Source organism: Crinia signifera, chromosome 2, assembly GCF_055691185.1.
Source record: "Crinia signifera chromosome 2, ASM5569118v1, whole genome shotgun sequence".
NCBI lineage: Eukaryota > Metazoa > Chordata > Amphibia > Anura > Myobatrachidae > Crinia > Crinia signifera.
This window is the reverse complement of record NC_139218.1, coordinates 53,934,280-53,948,604: the sequence shown is the minus strand read 5'-3', so window position 1 is coordinate 53,948,604 and position 14,325 is coordinate 53,934,280. Positions and strand designations below refer to the sequence as shown.

Genomic DNA, 14,325 nt, shown 5'->3' with positions numbered 1-14,325 from the left:
TGGAGCGATTCCGATCCGATGCGCGGTCCCGCGGGTCGGTCGGTCGTTATTGAGATCCTACCTGCTGCAGGTAGGATCTCAATGACGACCATAGAACCGGGTGCGGGTCGCCATCGGATCGGACCCGCTCACGGTGCACATCGTGAGCGGGTCGTGCCCTCCCGCGTCATCGTGAGCGGGTCGGACGAGACACTGACGACCCGCTCACGATGTGCATCGTGAGCGGGTCGTCCTGGTGTGTACCCCGCATTAAACTTGTCCGGGTTAATGTGTCCGGAAGCACACCACAAATGGTAAGCTATTCAGACTCTGTGGTAAACTATAACCAAAGAGGGTTTCCGAGCCTGAAGCATGCTGGTGACCACCCTTTGGGGGGGGGGGGGACTTTGTTCCCCAAGATGGCAGATTTAAGAGTCACACCTTCAAAAGGGAGGTGTGTGAGAAACAAATGTTCAAGGCAATTCTAATAAAATCAGACAAATTATAATGGGCTATGAAACATTCTATGCATAGTATTAGAGGCCATAGTAAGGGACATTAGAATTCATAAAGAACAGAATAATTGTGTGTGCAAGATTTGAACCAATTCAGATGGATTGGGCCAATTTATCTGACAAAGTCTGATGTGCCTGATGCTGTAGGACCCAATGCGTAATCCCGTGCGCGTTGGGTCTTACCAAGAGATTGATCCTCCTGCACATAGGATAAATCTCGAGTCAATCAGGTCCAACTTGTCCCTCAGACAAGTTGGACAAGTGTAAGTGGGCCTTAAGGGTGGGTGCACACCAGATTGGCCAAACATCCAGATAGTCAGATAAAATTTTGGCTCAAGCACACTACACAACGTAATGAACTATGGAATGATACCAGCCTACGTCCTTTACTACACCAGCCAGCCTACGATAACACCTGATTGGCAGTGCAGGATGGCGAACCATTGTTACCCATAGGATCACACATTAGATGTAGAGGATTTGTCGTTCCATAAGGCACATTGTCCCGATATTATTCTTAAATCCCACTCAAACTCATTTTCAATTTCCGAATAAAACAATTGTATTGTAAGCAGAGCAGACGCGCATATTGCTGCTAATCCAGTATTATAATTATCACATTACAAAATTGTAGGCAAGTGTAGCACTGTATTTATTGTTACACCGTAGTGCCATCTAGCATCATACACAAGCATCTCTGGCTACAAACATTTATTTTCATTTGGAATTTAAGTAATTGATACAAGCCAACTTGTTTAAAGCAAACATTTAGAAAAATGTAAATAAATAAAGTTTAGGTTCAAAGCCATCTATTGACTTTAGCTGTAATTACTCAGGGTCTCTAATAAAACAATGTCACAAGGACAAACCGGGCAGCTGGAATTGGCAGAATTTCTGATGCATAATTGATTTAGATATTGAAATAAAGTAAAGAGCATTTTATTCACTTGGAAAAGACCAACTGCATACTTATTCATTCCAATAGAATCTTAAGCGGCCCACACACGGGGAGATGAGCATTCTGAGAGATGGACAGCTGAGTGATCTGTCAGGGTCAGTGTTCTACTTGAAAACTCTTATCCAGCGTGTGGGATATTAATCACTGAGGCAATAGCAACGCGTGGGGCCACGCATCAGCCTATACATGGAGCAATGAAGCTTTTGAGATCCAGTCTGTAAAACGGCGATAGCAATTGTAAACCCCCCCCCCCTCCCTCCCTCCATAAAGTGAATGTACAGTGAGTGAATAGTTCCCTCTCTGTAAACTTTCCCCAATTTAAACTCAATCTAGAAACTACAGGTTGCATGTATAGAGACTACGTGATTAATTCCCTGCAAAAAAAGTTTGCACTTTTGGTAAACAGTCATACTCTTCCAGGGTGAAAAAAAAGTGCAGATTGGACTTTAAAACAATTTATATTGGTACTTATGTAGTACCAGGACGCCCAATTAACATACGTACGCTTGCGTAAGAATCGCATCGCACGTCCCGTTTTACTGCCATGCGATGCGATCTCAGTAGTTAATGTAGTATGGACATTTGTCAGTTACCGTAGCTGTGCTTTCAGAATAAGCTTAAGCTACGCAAATAGCCTAGTCAGTCAAGTTGCGTAAGTGTTCCCGGTCCCTGTCAGATTCATTGTGAGGTGAATAACTGACAGTGATGGCTGCATCAGTGAGTGCTCAGAACGTGACAGATGTTACATCAATGGCAGGTGAACCACTCACCATATTCACCTTGCCATATACAGAGGAGGAGGCTGTAATCTTTTTCCAGCGCCACCAGTTGCTGCCGGTCACGCAAAATTGTGTAAACGGCCACTCAATGTGGCTATCCCTGAAGGAAAGCAAGTGGCGCTGCCACATTAAGGCTTGCCACAATAAGGTCAGTCTCAGAGCGGCGCACTGGTTCCCGGGGTGCCGGTTTCCCTTCCTCACCCTTGTCCGGTTTATCTACTCCTGGGCGGAGGAACTGACAAGTGTGGCGTATTGTGACGGGGAACTGTACATGTCCATCAAAACCGCAGTGCAATACAACGACGATGAGGGAGGCATGCACTATGGACTTACTTGCCCAGCCCCATAGTCAAATTGGTGGTCCTGGCATGGTGGTAGAAGTGGATGAAAGCCTCTTCGTGAAGCAAAGAATCATGTGGGAAGGATGCTGCCGCAGCAATGGATTTTCGGAGGGATCTGCAGGGAGACAGGTGCCTGCTTTGTCACTGCAGTTCCGAAGAGAGATGCCAGTACATTGATGGCCGCCATCAATGATTATGTTGCTCCTGGATTGATAATCTATTCGGATTGCTGGAGGGCGTATAACACGGAGCAGCTACAGCAGGCAGGTTATGAGCACGGGCGTGTGAACCACTGATTTAACTCTGTTGACCCAGACTCAGGGGTTCACACACAAAATATTGAGCAGGTGTGGGGGGGCGGCACGTCCCACCAAAACTTCGTACCTCCTAGAGTTCATGTGGAGACTCTGGGCGCTGCTAATCCCTTTAGCCGCATTCTGCATGCTCTGACACTCCTGCCCGAGGCAAATTCACTGCCTTCATAGTGACTGTATTATTTTTTTTCTTCCTCATTAATTATCATTATTCTTGTTACTTCTCTTGATTACTGTTTATAAATGTAATTAATTAATGTGTTTTCTTGAATAATAATTTATCATTATTCTTGTTACATCTCTTGATTAGGGTTTATAAATGTAATTAAATGTGTTTTCTTGATTAATAATTATTAAGTAAATTGACAGTTTATCGTTAACATATCCTCATTACGGTGTCAGATGTATGGTATGGCTGGATTGAATGTGTTACTAAATCCCCACCACCACGAAGCGTGGCGGAACGCATCCTCCCAACCTTTTCATAACCCCACTATCCACGTCGGTGTGGAGTTGATTCGATATAGTGTGGCGAGCCCGAAGCGTGGCGAGCCCCACGAGGAAATGCGGAATACATGCAAAGTAATCCGCTGCGCTCGCCACACTATATAAAATCATCTCCACGCCGACGTGGATGGGGGGGGGTATGAAAAGGTCGCGAGGACGCGTTCCTCTGCGCTCGCCACGCTTCGGGGTGGCGTGGACAGTTGGAGGGTGCCTAAAAATCACATTGTATGTCATTGCAATGTACAGATGGGTCAGGTCCCATCTTGGCAGGGGATTACGCTGGCGTCGCCAGCCGCCATCCCCCGCCAGCGCCATGGCGATGGTGAGAAGGGGACGCGCGTGCACGAGAGGCGTGCGCGTCCCCTTCCGACGGCGCTTCCATCCGTTTCCCTGGGTCCCCGCCGGCTTGCCGGCGTTAACCCGGGGTCCCCGCCGCCTGCCCGCATCCCCCCCTAACCCCCCCCTAATACTGTCCGTCTCCCTGAGGCGGAGACGGACAGGGTTTCCGTTGCGCTGGCGACTGAGACGCGCGTCTCAGTGTATTCGCTGGCGCGGCTGCTGGCGGGTCGCCAGCGCGGACGTTCTGGCGACCCGCCAGCCAGGATGGGACCTGACCCATCTGTAGTAAAGTTAATGGCATCGCACCTATAAAATCGCATGCGATGCGATGAGCCCGGGGCGAGAGAGCAGCGAATAAATTACTTAGGAAGATCGCATCGCACGCATCGTATGGCACTAAAACAGGACATGCAATGCCTTTTCCTTACGCAGAATAACCCACTAAGCAAATTGCTTAGTGGCTGCCCTGGTACTATATAAGTACCTTTATATTTAGTACATTTTTGAGTTTCTAGAAATGGAGACCCATAACAGGAGTTAATGACCAGCAGGATTGCGAAATCGTTCATCATGTACACACTGGGTGATATTCTGAATATCGCTCAGAAGGGCCAAAATGAGCGATAGCGTTTATTAAATTGACCATTGCTCATTTAGGTAAAGAGGATATTTTGAAGGTGAAATTAGGTATTTTCAAATGAGATGACCGTCAGGTGGACAACCTTTCTTTTTATGAGAACAGGAATCTAACAAAGTCTGAACTGTATCATGCCATGAAACAATGAGATTTCTGAGGACCCCAGGAGGAGTTGATGATGCTCAAAAGCTTTGAAAATGTTACAAAACTATCTCTAAAGAGTTTGGACTGCACTAATCAATAGTAAGGTTGAATGCTTTCTCACATTAGCCTACAGTATGTCAATGTTCAGGGTGTGGTATAGGGGTCCGACAGTCGGGATCCCGACAGTCATTATCCCGACGTAGGGATCCTGACTGACCGGACCCAGACAGCATGGTGAGCGCAACTAAGCCCCTAAGCCACCTATTCTATTCTCCCTCTAATGGGGTCGTGGACCCACGTGAGGGAAAATAGCCGATGGCCGTCGGGAACCTGGCTGTCGGTGTTTTGACAGTCAGGATCCCGACGTTGGGAGAATGCCTGTTGGGACCCCGTCCAGCACCCAATGTTCACAATCAGGGGGACACCAAACAACAATTTTTCTGTGGACATATGAGAACATTAAGACCCTTTTGGTTTAAATGAGAATTTGGGAAAGGAGAACATTGCATTCCAGCTTAAAAACATAATCACATCTTTGAAATGCAGTGGTGGTATCAAGGTTTGGGCTTATTTTGTTGCATCTGGCCCAGGACAACTTTCCATTATTGATGGGACAAGGAATTCTGAATTATATGAGAATATTTTAAAGCAAAATGTCAGGACAATGTCCATAAGCTGCATCTCAAGAGAACGTGGGTCATGCAGTTACACCATCCCAGAAGTCATTCAACCAAAGAAAGGTTAAAGAAGAATAAATTAAAAGTTTTGGAATGCTCAAGTCAAAGTCCAGACAACTTAAGCCAATCGAAAATTGTGAAAGGACCTGAAGTGAACAGTTCATAGGAGGAAGCCTACCAACATAAATACAGATGAAACTTTAATAAGGTGGAATAAAACCGATGTTCAGGACTAATCAACAATAACTGCAAATGTTTAGGTGCAGTTATTGCTGCAAAAATGGTCATACCAGATATTGAAAGTAAAGGTTCACAAATTTTTGCCACTCACTTTGTGTCTCATTTCTTCGATATGGTTCCTTATCTATTTTACAGGGGAAAGGAAAAGTATGTCTCTGCGTGGTGCACAGATCAAACAAATTTTAAAATGTAACCTTTATTAGATATCTTTAAAAGTTGCGAAATATAGACAAACGGTGAAACATGTAAACACAAAAACAGTGTATTTTAAAAAAGGAAATAAATCCTTCACTCAGTGTGGTCCAACTCAATATCCTTTTTATTAGTTGTTGGTATTAGCAATGGATGTGTTTATTGTGTACACACTCTTGTTACTAATTATATTTCACAATAAAGACTGTCCCAAAACGTCGCCTAATAGCATGAGCCGGTATAGGGGAATGGTCTGATCCACTAGTGGTAGGGAACAGAGCCCATGTCCTTTATCTATTATTACCAATTACTGTATCATATTACAACTAGCAGTACCCCGCGGATCAACCCTCACCTGGTGTGTGCCTGGTGAGATCTGCCACCGCCACACCAGCACTAACCACCTTGTATGTGAGGGAGAGCCGCCTTGCTGCACTGCCGTGTGTCCGGCACGGAGGCTCCGGCGTGTATCTCACACCATCGGAAACCTCCGTCTGCTAGGAGTCAGAGATTAGGCACGTTGCGCCTCTGACCGAGCGGTCCAGTGAAAACTGGCGAACCGCTCCGATAAGGGTCAATAGAGGGTGGCCAGTATATAAACATGATGAAATACCATCAGTGAAAGCTACGCTAAATAATGGTCAAAGCATAAATAATTTGCATACACATATATACAAAAATAATCCAGGTGTGCACAAAAGTACACCCAATGTCGGCAACTGACCCGGCAGACTTTTTTAAAAACATACGCACATAGGGTTGATGTAAATGGGTACTCGAGATTGCCCAGTGTGTGACCTCCACGGCATGCACAAGAACTCAATCCTGTTTCTAAAGTACACATATAGGGTTAACATGGATGCGAACCCAAATCGCCCAGTGTGTAGCATATACCTTGATGCGATACAGACCGCATCCAGGGTCTGAGTGGAGAACCAATGAATGACCCAAGAATGCGAAAATGCACACTCCCACACACGGAATCCCTCATGAATATTCATGAGCATGCAGGTACTTAATGAGCTTCCGGCAGGTTGTCAGGTTGGTCCTGACGAAGCTCCTATGCGAAGCGGACGCTGACCTAAACAACCAGTGTGTGCTATCCTCCTCTCCCCTTCCCTATTACAAATGTATTTTGATCTGTATTAGCGTAATTTACCTAAGTCGGAGTGGTTCGCCAGTTTTCACTGGACCACTCAGTCAGAGGCGCGACGTGCGTGACGTCCGCAGCGCCTAATCTCTGACTCCTAGCAGACGGAGGTTTCCGACGGTGTGAGATACACGCCGGAGCCTCCGTGCCGGACACACGGCAGTGCAGCAAGGCGGCTCTCCCTCACATACAAGGTGGTTAGTGCTGGTGTGGAGGTGGCAGATCTCACCAGGCACACACCAGGTGAGAGTTGATCCGCGGGGCACTGCTAGTTGTAATATGATACAGTGATCGGTAATAATAGATAAAGGACGTGGGCTCTGTTCCCTACCACTAGTGGATCAGACCATTCCCCTATACCGGCTCATGCTATTAGGCAACGTTTTGGGACAGTCTTTATTGTGAAATATAATTAGTGAAATATATAATAGTGAAATATAAAAAGAGTGTGTACACAATAAACACATCCATTGCTAATACCAACAACTAATAAAAAGGATATTGAGTTGGACCACACTGAGTGAAGGATTTATTTCCTTTTTTAAAATACACTGTTTTTGTGTTTACATGTTTCACCGTTTGTCTATATTTCGCAACTTTTAAAGATATCTAATAAAGGTTACATTTTAAAATTTCTTTGATAATCTGTGCACCACGCAGAGACATACCTTCCTTTCCCCTGTAAAATTGCTAACTTTTGTGTCCTGTGGTAGCACACCCTCCCAGTCTAGGGTTAATTTGACCAAGATACAACCAGATTGAGGGTACAGATAAGCACATATATTTTTACCCAGATAATCCTGTGCGACCGATTCTCCCCGTCCCTTTTCCCTAATTTTTTGTGGTTCCTTATCTACTTTTAGGATTTCAATGAAAATGTGAGTATTACGCCAAATTTCAGCAGAAAATTCAGGGGTCACAAACTTTCAAGCACCACTGTAGATGATACAGTATACTGCACTTACTGTACTTGTCAAGTTACAATATCACTATGTATACCAGGGTTTTTTACCTTTTGCCCCAAAACACATTTAGATACACAGATGTTACTTCGTTGATTTGAAAAGAAGGAAATCATAATTACAATACACACTGTACCCCCAGAAATTGATGATATATCTTGCTAGTACAGTACACAGGCTCGCTACTAATAATGGGATGTGCTACCTAACAGACTTATTATTTACAACATAGGTACAGAGTAGAAGGTGCGCCATTGACATTTTTATATATAATATATGAGGTTCTTGGCATAGTATTGGCCAATAGTATGAGCCTGCACACCACTCGTCCAGGTGACCTTGTCGGACAGGTCCCTAACATGGGGGTTCACCCACAAACCGCCCCACACCTATCCTTTCACTTAACAATTCACACCAAGAAGCCATATATAAAAATGTAAATGGTGTATGGTGCACCTTCTACTCTGTTCCTATGTTGTAGTACAGTACACAGCCTGGCAGCAATTGATGATTACCATGTATGGCTACCATGATTACCATGTAGGATTACCATGTGTGTGGTACAAAGTTTGTGTGTGGTATAGTCATTGATAATGTGACGTCCAGGCAATTATTAGTGTCAGTATTACAAGATGATATAGTGATAGTCTGAGCAAATTTTTTTCCCTAGACTAAAAATGGGTAAATATTGCCAGTAGCCTATAATCAAGAAAATAAACTGGTGCCGCAGTAGCAGTACAGACTGCGCGCTGCCAAGATGGCGCAGAAACTAGTCGACTCTACTGAAGAAGCAGGCGGACTTGGAGGAGGGGCCTGGGGCATCACACAGGGAAGTGTGTTATACACAAGGGCCTGATGCACTGCACTACGTCAGGTCCTTGTACACTACTTTACTGTAACACACACACTGCCGGGCATGCATATAGAATCTATATATGGATTCTATATGCAATGAAATGAAATTCCTGGGGTAATAGACTGTCGTGCTGCCGAGACACAGCCAGGCATGCATACAGATTCATATGCATGCCCGACTGTGTCTCGGCAGCGCGACCGTCCATTACCCACAGGAATTAAATTCTTACCCCATTTGGGATAATTAACCCATTCGCTGACCACTGCACTAAAGGATATAATAAAAATATAGCCCTCAGAAAGGGCTGAGGGATATATTTTACTAAATCTTCCAGTGTGTACACTCAATATTGAGAACGATGCATCGTCCAGCACATCATTAACAATGCCCGCACCCCACAAGGTCTTCTCCTCTGCCAATATCAGTGTCGGCGGGGATTGGGTAATGTGTATGGGGCTTAAATGCATCCATCCAAAGGTGACATCAGTCAAGACAGATCGGGGGCATTGTGTGAGGACAACACTTTCTTTCCTATGTTCCACGTTGCTTCTAGGAGTAGAAATCATGGTATCAATATTTTAACCCTGTAAGAATTAATTCTCGGCAATGAGTCTGTGGGTGCAGGACTGGAAACACAGATGAGCGAGCATTTAAAGTGCTATACGTCCTGACTTTTAAAAAACATCTGCAGTAATGTCTATGGAAGGGATTTAGTCACAAATATGTAATCTAGTCCTTACCCCCTTTAAATACAATAGCAATTATAAAGAGGGGACTTTTTGGTAAGTGCTCCCAAACTCTCCCCCCCCCCCCTCCCCATTTCATTCAGTACAGTGCTTTGAAACGATTTCCACTTGTCCTTAGCAGTGAAGAGGTAACGTAATATACAGGGCTATTTTTGTGCAGGCTCTAGCAGGAACTGTGGCCCTTATTCTAGCTCACTCTTTCTGACAAAATATTACTTAGATGTACAAAACCATGTGCACTGCAGGTGACGCAGATGTAAAACCCCACCCAAATCTAATTATCTCTGCACAAGTAACACCTGCCTCACCTGCAGTGCTCATGGTTTTGTCCATCTAAGAAATATTTTGTCAGAAAGAGTGAGCTAGAATAAGGGCCACAGTTCCTGCTGGAGCCTGCACAAAAATAGCCCTGGTAATATAGAGCTGGACATTACCTAGGGTCAAGGTGACCAACAGGTCTAAAACTGGGTCCTAGCCTGCACATGATTTTGTCCAAGTCTTTTCAATAGGATCAACCGATGTACATTTTTTTCTCAACAAACTAATGGGGCCTACACACGGTGCTACTGATGCTAGATCTCTCAGCTTGCTTAGCAAGATAGCTCAGTACAGAGCAATGTGTCAGCAATGTTGCTGAATGATCTGGCGGTGAGAACACTGGCCCTGACTGGTGATCTCACTAGATATATTCTGCATGCAGGATCTTAATTGCCCAACAATAGCAATGTGGGGATCACGCTTTGCTATGGCCCCTATACACAGAGCGATGAGGGGTCATTTTCTAAGCGATCTAGTTAAAATTAAAAAAAATCAAATTAGTAGTGCCTAGCTCCCAGCTGTCCCAGCTCTAAACCCCAATGTGATTCCAGTGTCACCTGCTGCATGAGAGCGAAAACTATACACATTGGGGGTGGATGGGGAAATCATCAGTAAGATTTTAACATAAAACAAAATTGCAAAGAACTTAATACTAGCAGTATTCACAAAGGATAGCTTCATGCCAATGGTCTTTTTTTGTGTCAAGTTGCTGGTAAGACAATGTGAGGAAATTGCTATGGTTTTAGTGTACGCATGCATTATTATTAGAGCCGCATTCATTTAAAGAGAAATGCTATTCTCCACCAATGCATTTAAATAAAGTGCCCAATAAGGCAATCAAACTGTTACTGTGAAAATACCTACTGGGTTTTATTTTTGTCAAATATAAAAGAGGGATTTATAAAATAAACATTGTTAATATTTGTTTTGCTTCATGTTTAAGGGTCATACAGGAGTTTACCTCACTTCCAGTTTGGCCGTTACTTTATCTGGACTGAGTCCCAGCACCAGGTAACACAAGTACCTTGGCAACACTGAACACGCAACAGAAGCAGATAATTCCCAATTACAGTAATCTTCATGTGCAAGAAAGTTGGTTCCTACTACAGAAGCCAAGCATTACTTGTTCAACAGCCTTCTAGCATCATTTCAAGGTGTAAAAGCGCCATTTTATCTTACAGTCCACCGATTAGCAGAATGTTTGGCTAGGTAAAACTATCAAATCAATATACCCCAATGAGAAAAGGCATATTAGGGCGCAAATTGTACAATTACAAAAGTAAATTTATAACAAAATATGGCAAGGAGTAGTTTGATACAATCACATTATAAACATCACTTATTGTATAAAACGTGAAAATATAATTATACCGACAGGTAATAGCGCCACAGTTGACTGCAGCTGGGTCTATATTTCAGTCTACAACTCTCCTCAACATTAACCAAAAATACACAAGTATGTCAAATAGCACAACGCTGGTATTTAAACTTCTTACATATACATTAAAACGTGTTAACCACAATAATATAAAAAAATGGCCAGTGCAAAAACCAGCATTTGAACATACATAGGGGTTGAACCTATTAACCCCGAAGGGTGCGAGTTGCTGTTCGGGTGCCGTTTTAACGCTGAAATCGGCACTCAAATTAAGCCTAACTTGCACCCTTCCCTGGGCCAAATTTGCTGAAAATGGAGGTGCAAGCACTTTTCAGCGAATTCAGCCCGCCGTGAAGTGCGCCCGGTGTCGTGATGATTCGTGAACACTGGGCGCAACCGCACCCTTCGGGTGTAATAGGATCAACCCCATACTGTATAGTTCAACATGCTAGTCCTATATTTAATTAACTTGATACCTTATTAATACTTGTAATTATTTTATTACAGATAGGAATGGCAACTATCCATGGCTTCTAGTCTATATTAACCCTTTGAGTGCCAACATCTGCAAAAAAAATGCCAGCGCCGCTCACATTTGTTATATAAATTAAAAAAATGCTGTGTAAAAAAAAATAATAATAATTTCCTATGTAAGGTAAAATTACCATTATGATGAATCAATGTTTGCTTGCCAATTTTTGCACCTATTCACAAATTCACTTAGTACTCAAAGGGTTAAATTATTGATACCATGAATTCTACTCATAGAAGTAATGATGTGGAACATGGGAAAGAAAGTGTCCTCTCCAAACAATGCCCGATCTGTCCGGTCTGACGTCACAAATGTATGGACGCATTTAAGCCCCATGCACATTACCCAATATTCGCAGACACTGATATTGGAAGCTGAGGAGGCCTTGTGGGGTGCGGGCATCAGCAAGTGCATACACACTTACCGATGCCGGTAGGGAAGGGAGTGAGGGCAAAAGTGGGGGCCATGCTGTAGCATGGGTGTCGTTAACGAGGACTTACCTTGTTAGGGGTATGTATAGGGTTCCGACAGTCGGGATCCCGACTGGCCGGACTCAGACAGGAGAGTACGGCATCTATTCATGAGGTGGCAGCATGGGCAGGCTGTTTTGGCAGAAAGCTGCTAAAGGGACAGGGTGCATTTTGACCTTTAAAAATTGGGCAGGGTGCTAAAACAGCGTTGCTCGAAATCTGCAAACACACACACAACATCCTTTCTTTAACATCTAAGCAATCTATATCTGTCTGTTATATATAAAAAGCATCACATTTCAATACAACAAACCAAAATAAATATACATTAAAAGAAGAATACAAATACACAATTGCTATTACAATAGAACAGGCAGAAATTTGCGGCTATAAACATTTTTTGTGATAAAATAATAATTAAAAAAAAAATACCCACAGGAAAGTGTGTGTAACCCATCACTCATCAGTAGCCGATAACGAGGGGGACCGTTTGCAGTATTGATTGGACGGATATTCTGAAAAGAGAATAAACCAGTTAAGATAGAGAACTTCATAATTGTCGTACACACACATTGTCATATATTTGCCACCTGCAACAACCTTGGCAGTACTACAGATATAATAGCAGACTTGGATCTAAATATTCTGCAACTGGCTAAATTAACTCAGATACTTACAATGACTTGCAAAATAGGCTTGCACGACGAATCTCCTTGCAAAATGGCCTGCACATTAAAAAAAGAAAACTTTTCAGTGGCTCAATAATAGAAACATGCATCATTACGATTAATACATAAATATATTTTAGAGAAATCTATAACTTTACCACAATTACAGTACTGCAATTTGAATCCATTAATAATGAATGAAAAAAAAAAAAAAAAAAGAGGCAAATTATTTAAATGTTGAACTGATTCAAACTGTGCCAGGTACAAACCTAAACGATGGATTGGTCCAGTGCCTGATGAGCCGATCGATACAACAATTTGGTAAGTTTCTACGATCCGCTGCCGGACATGCCTGGACACAGGAACTGGTAGTAACAGCTCAAGGGGTATGCATCGCAGTAGTATATGTCAACCTGCCTGGGAAGCTCCCAGGCAGCAGAAGAGGGATAGGATGTGACTTTGCAGGGAGGCTTTAATGTACATCTTATCCATTTGTCCACATTCAGACTACCACTATTCACAGATAAACTGTATTAAACAACTGTCTGTTCCTTGTATTACTAGTTGTCCATGCATAGGATGTAGCCAGGCTGAGAAAACCACAGATGGGGAATTCAATTGTTTATAACCAACGATCTCCCATCTAAAGTGACAGGAACTTGTCGTGTGTTATTCAATTGATGATTTTAATTGCGCGTGTAAACCTGACCAAACTAATTTTTGTTTGAGTGTGCAAACAGGTAACTTTTCACAGATTTATCAATGAGGGCTAAAATATTACATATGAAAGGTACTTTATGTTATCTACCATAAAGATTACGAAAACCCGAGGGGTCTGGATTGTTAGGTCAACAGTCAAAAGGTAGACCACTATTGGTCGACACATTAAAATGTCAACATGCGTTAGGTTGACATGGTCAAAACACAAGCAAAAGGGTCAACGTGAAAGAGGTTGACAAGCAAAAGGTCAACATGGGATTTTCAAGTCTTTGGTGTCTAGAAAGAAATCATGAAACTCATCGACTTTTTGACAGCATATCCAAATAAATGTAGAAAAACACATAGGGGAAAGTCAACTTGGAGCGATGTAAAATACATTGCATACCCTTGTAGTGTTCATTCTAGCACCCGCTATCTTTAAAAACCCATGCAGTTCCTGTTCCTGCCTGGGGTGTCGCTGTCTGCTGTGGTGTTTCTAGCACAGGCCTGGTTTGCATATCAGTGCTGATATACAGACCACACTGTGCTAGAAGCACTACAGCAGACAGAGACACCCCAGGCAGGGAAGAGGAACTGCATGGATTTCCAAAGATAGCGGGTGCTAGAATGAACACTACCCTCGCTTGTTGAAATGACTCCACAGCCTTCTTCAGGCCAAGCCTATGTGTGGCCTAAGCCTTACACCTGCCAACACTGCACATTTTCCCTCACCCCCAACAGAGCAGCAAGGGAAAACTTGCATTATTAAATTGGCCAAAAGATGCGCAGCCAAGCATCATTCCAGACTTAGGGGCTGGTGTACGGTGAAGTGCTAAAGCGGAAGGTGATAGGAGCTGACTAGCTGATGTATTATCACCTTCCACTTTAGCGCTTCACCAGGTTTAATACATTATCCCCTAAATA

The 14,325-nt window shown here is 43.3% G+C and overlaps 1 protein-coding gene across 1 annotated transcript in view; it reads right to left on the bottom strand.

Moving 5' to 3' along the window:
* RPA1 (replication protein A1) overlaps nt 1-14,325 on the bottom strand; it is a 58,889-nt gene that overhangs the window by 43,947 nt on the left and 617 nt on the right. The window contains exons 2-3 of the mRNA XM_083172136.1: nt 12,712-12,759; nt 12,471-12,549 (exon numbers count right to left, since the gene is read on the bottom strand). Coding sequence (XP_083028262.1) covers nt 12,471-12,549; nt 12,712-12,759 — 127 coding nt within the window. The remainder of the gene's footprint in view (nt 1-12,470; nt 12,550-12,711; nt 12,760-14,325) is intronic.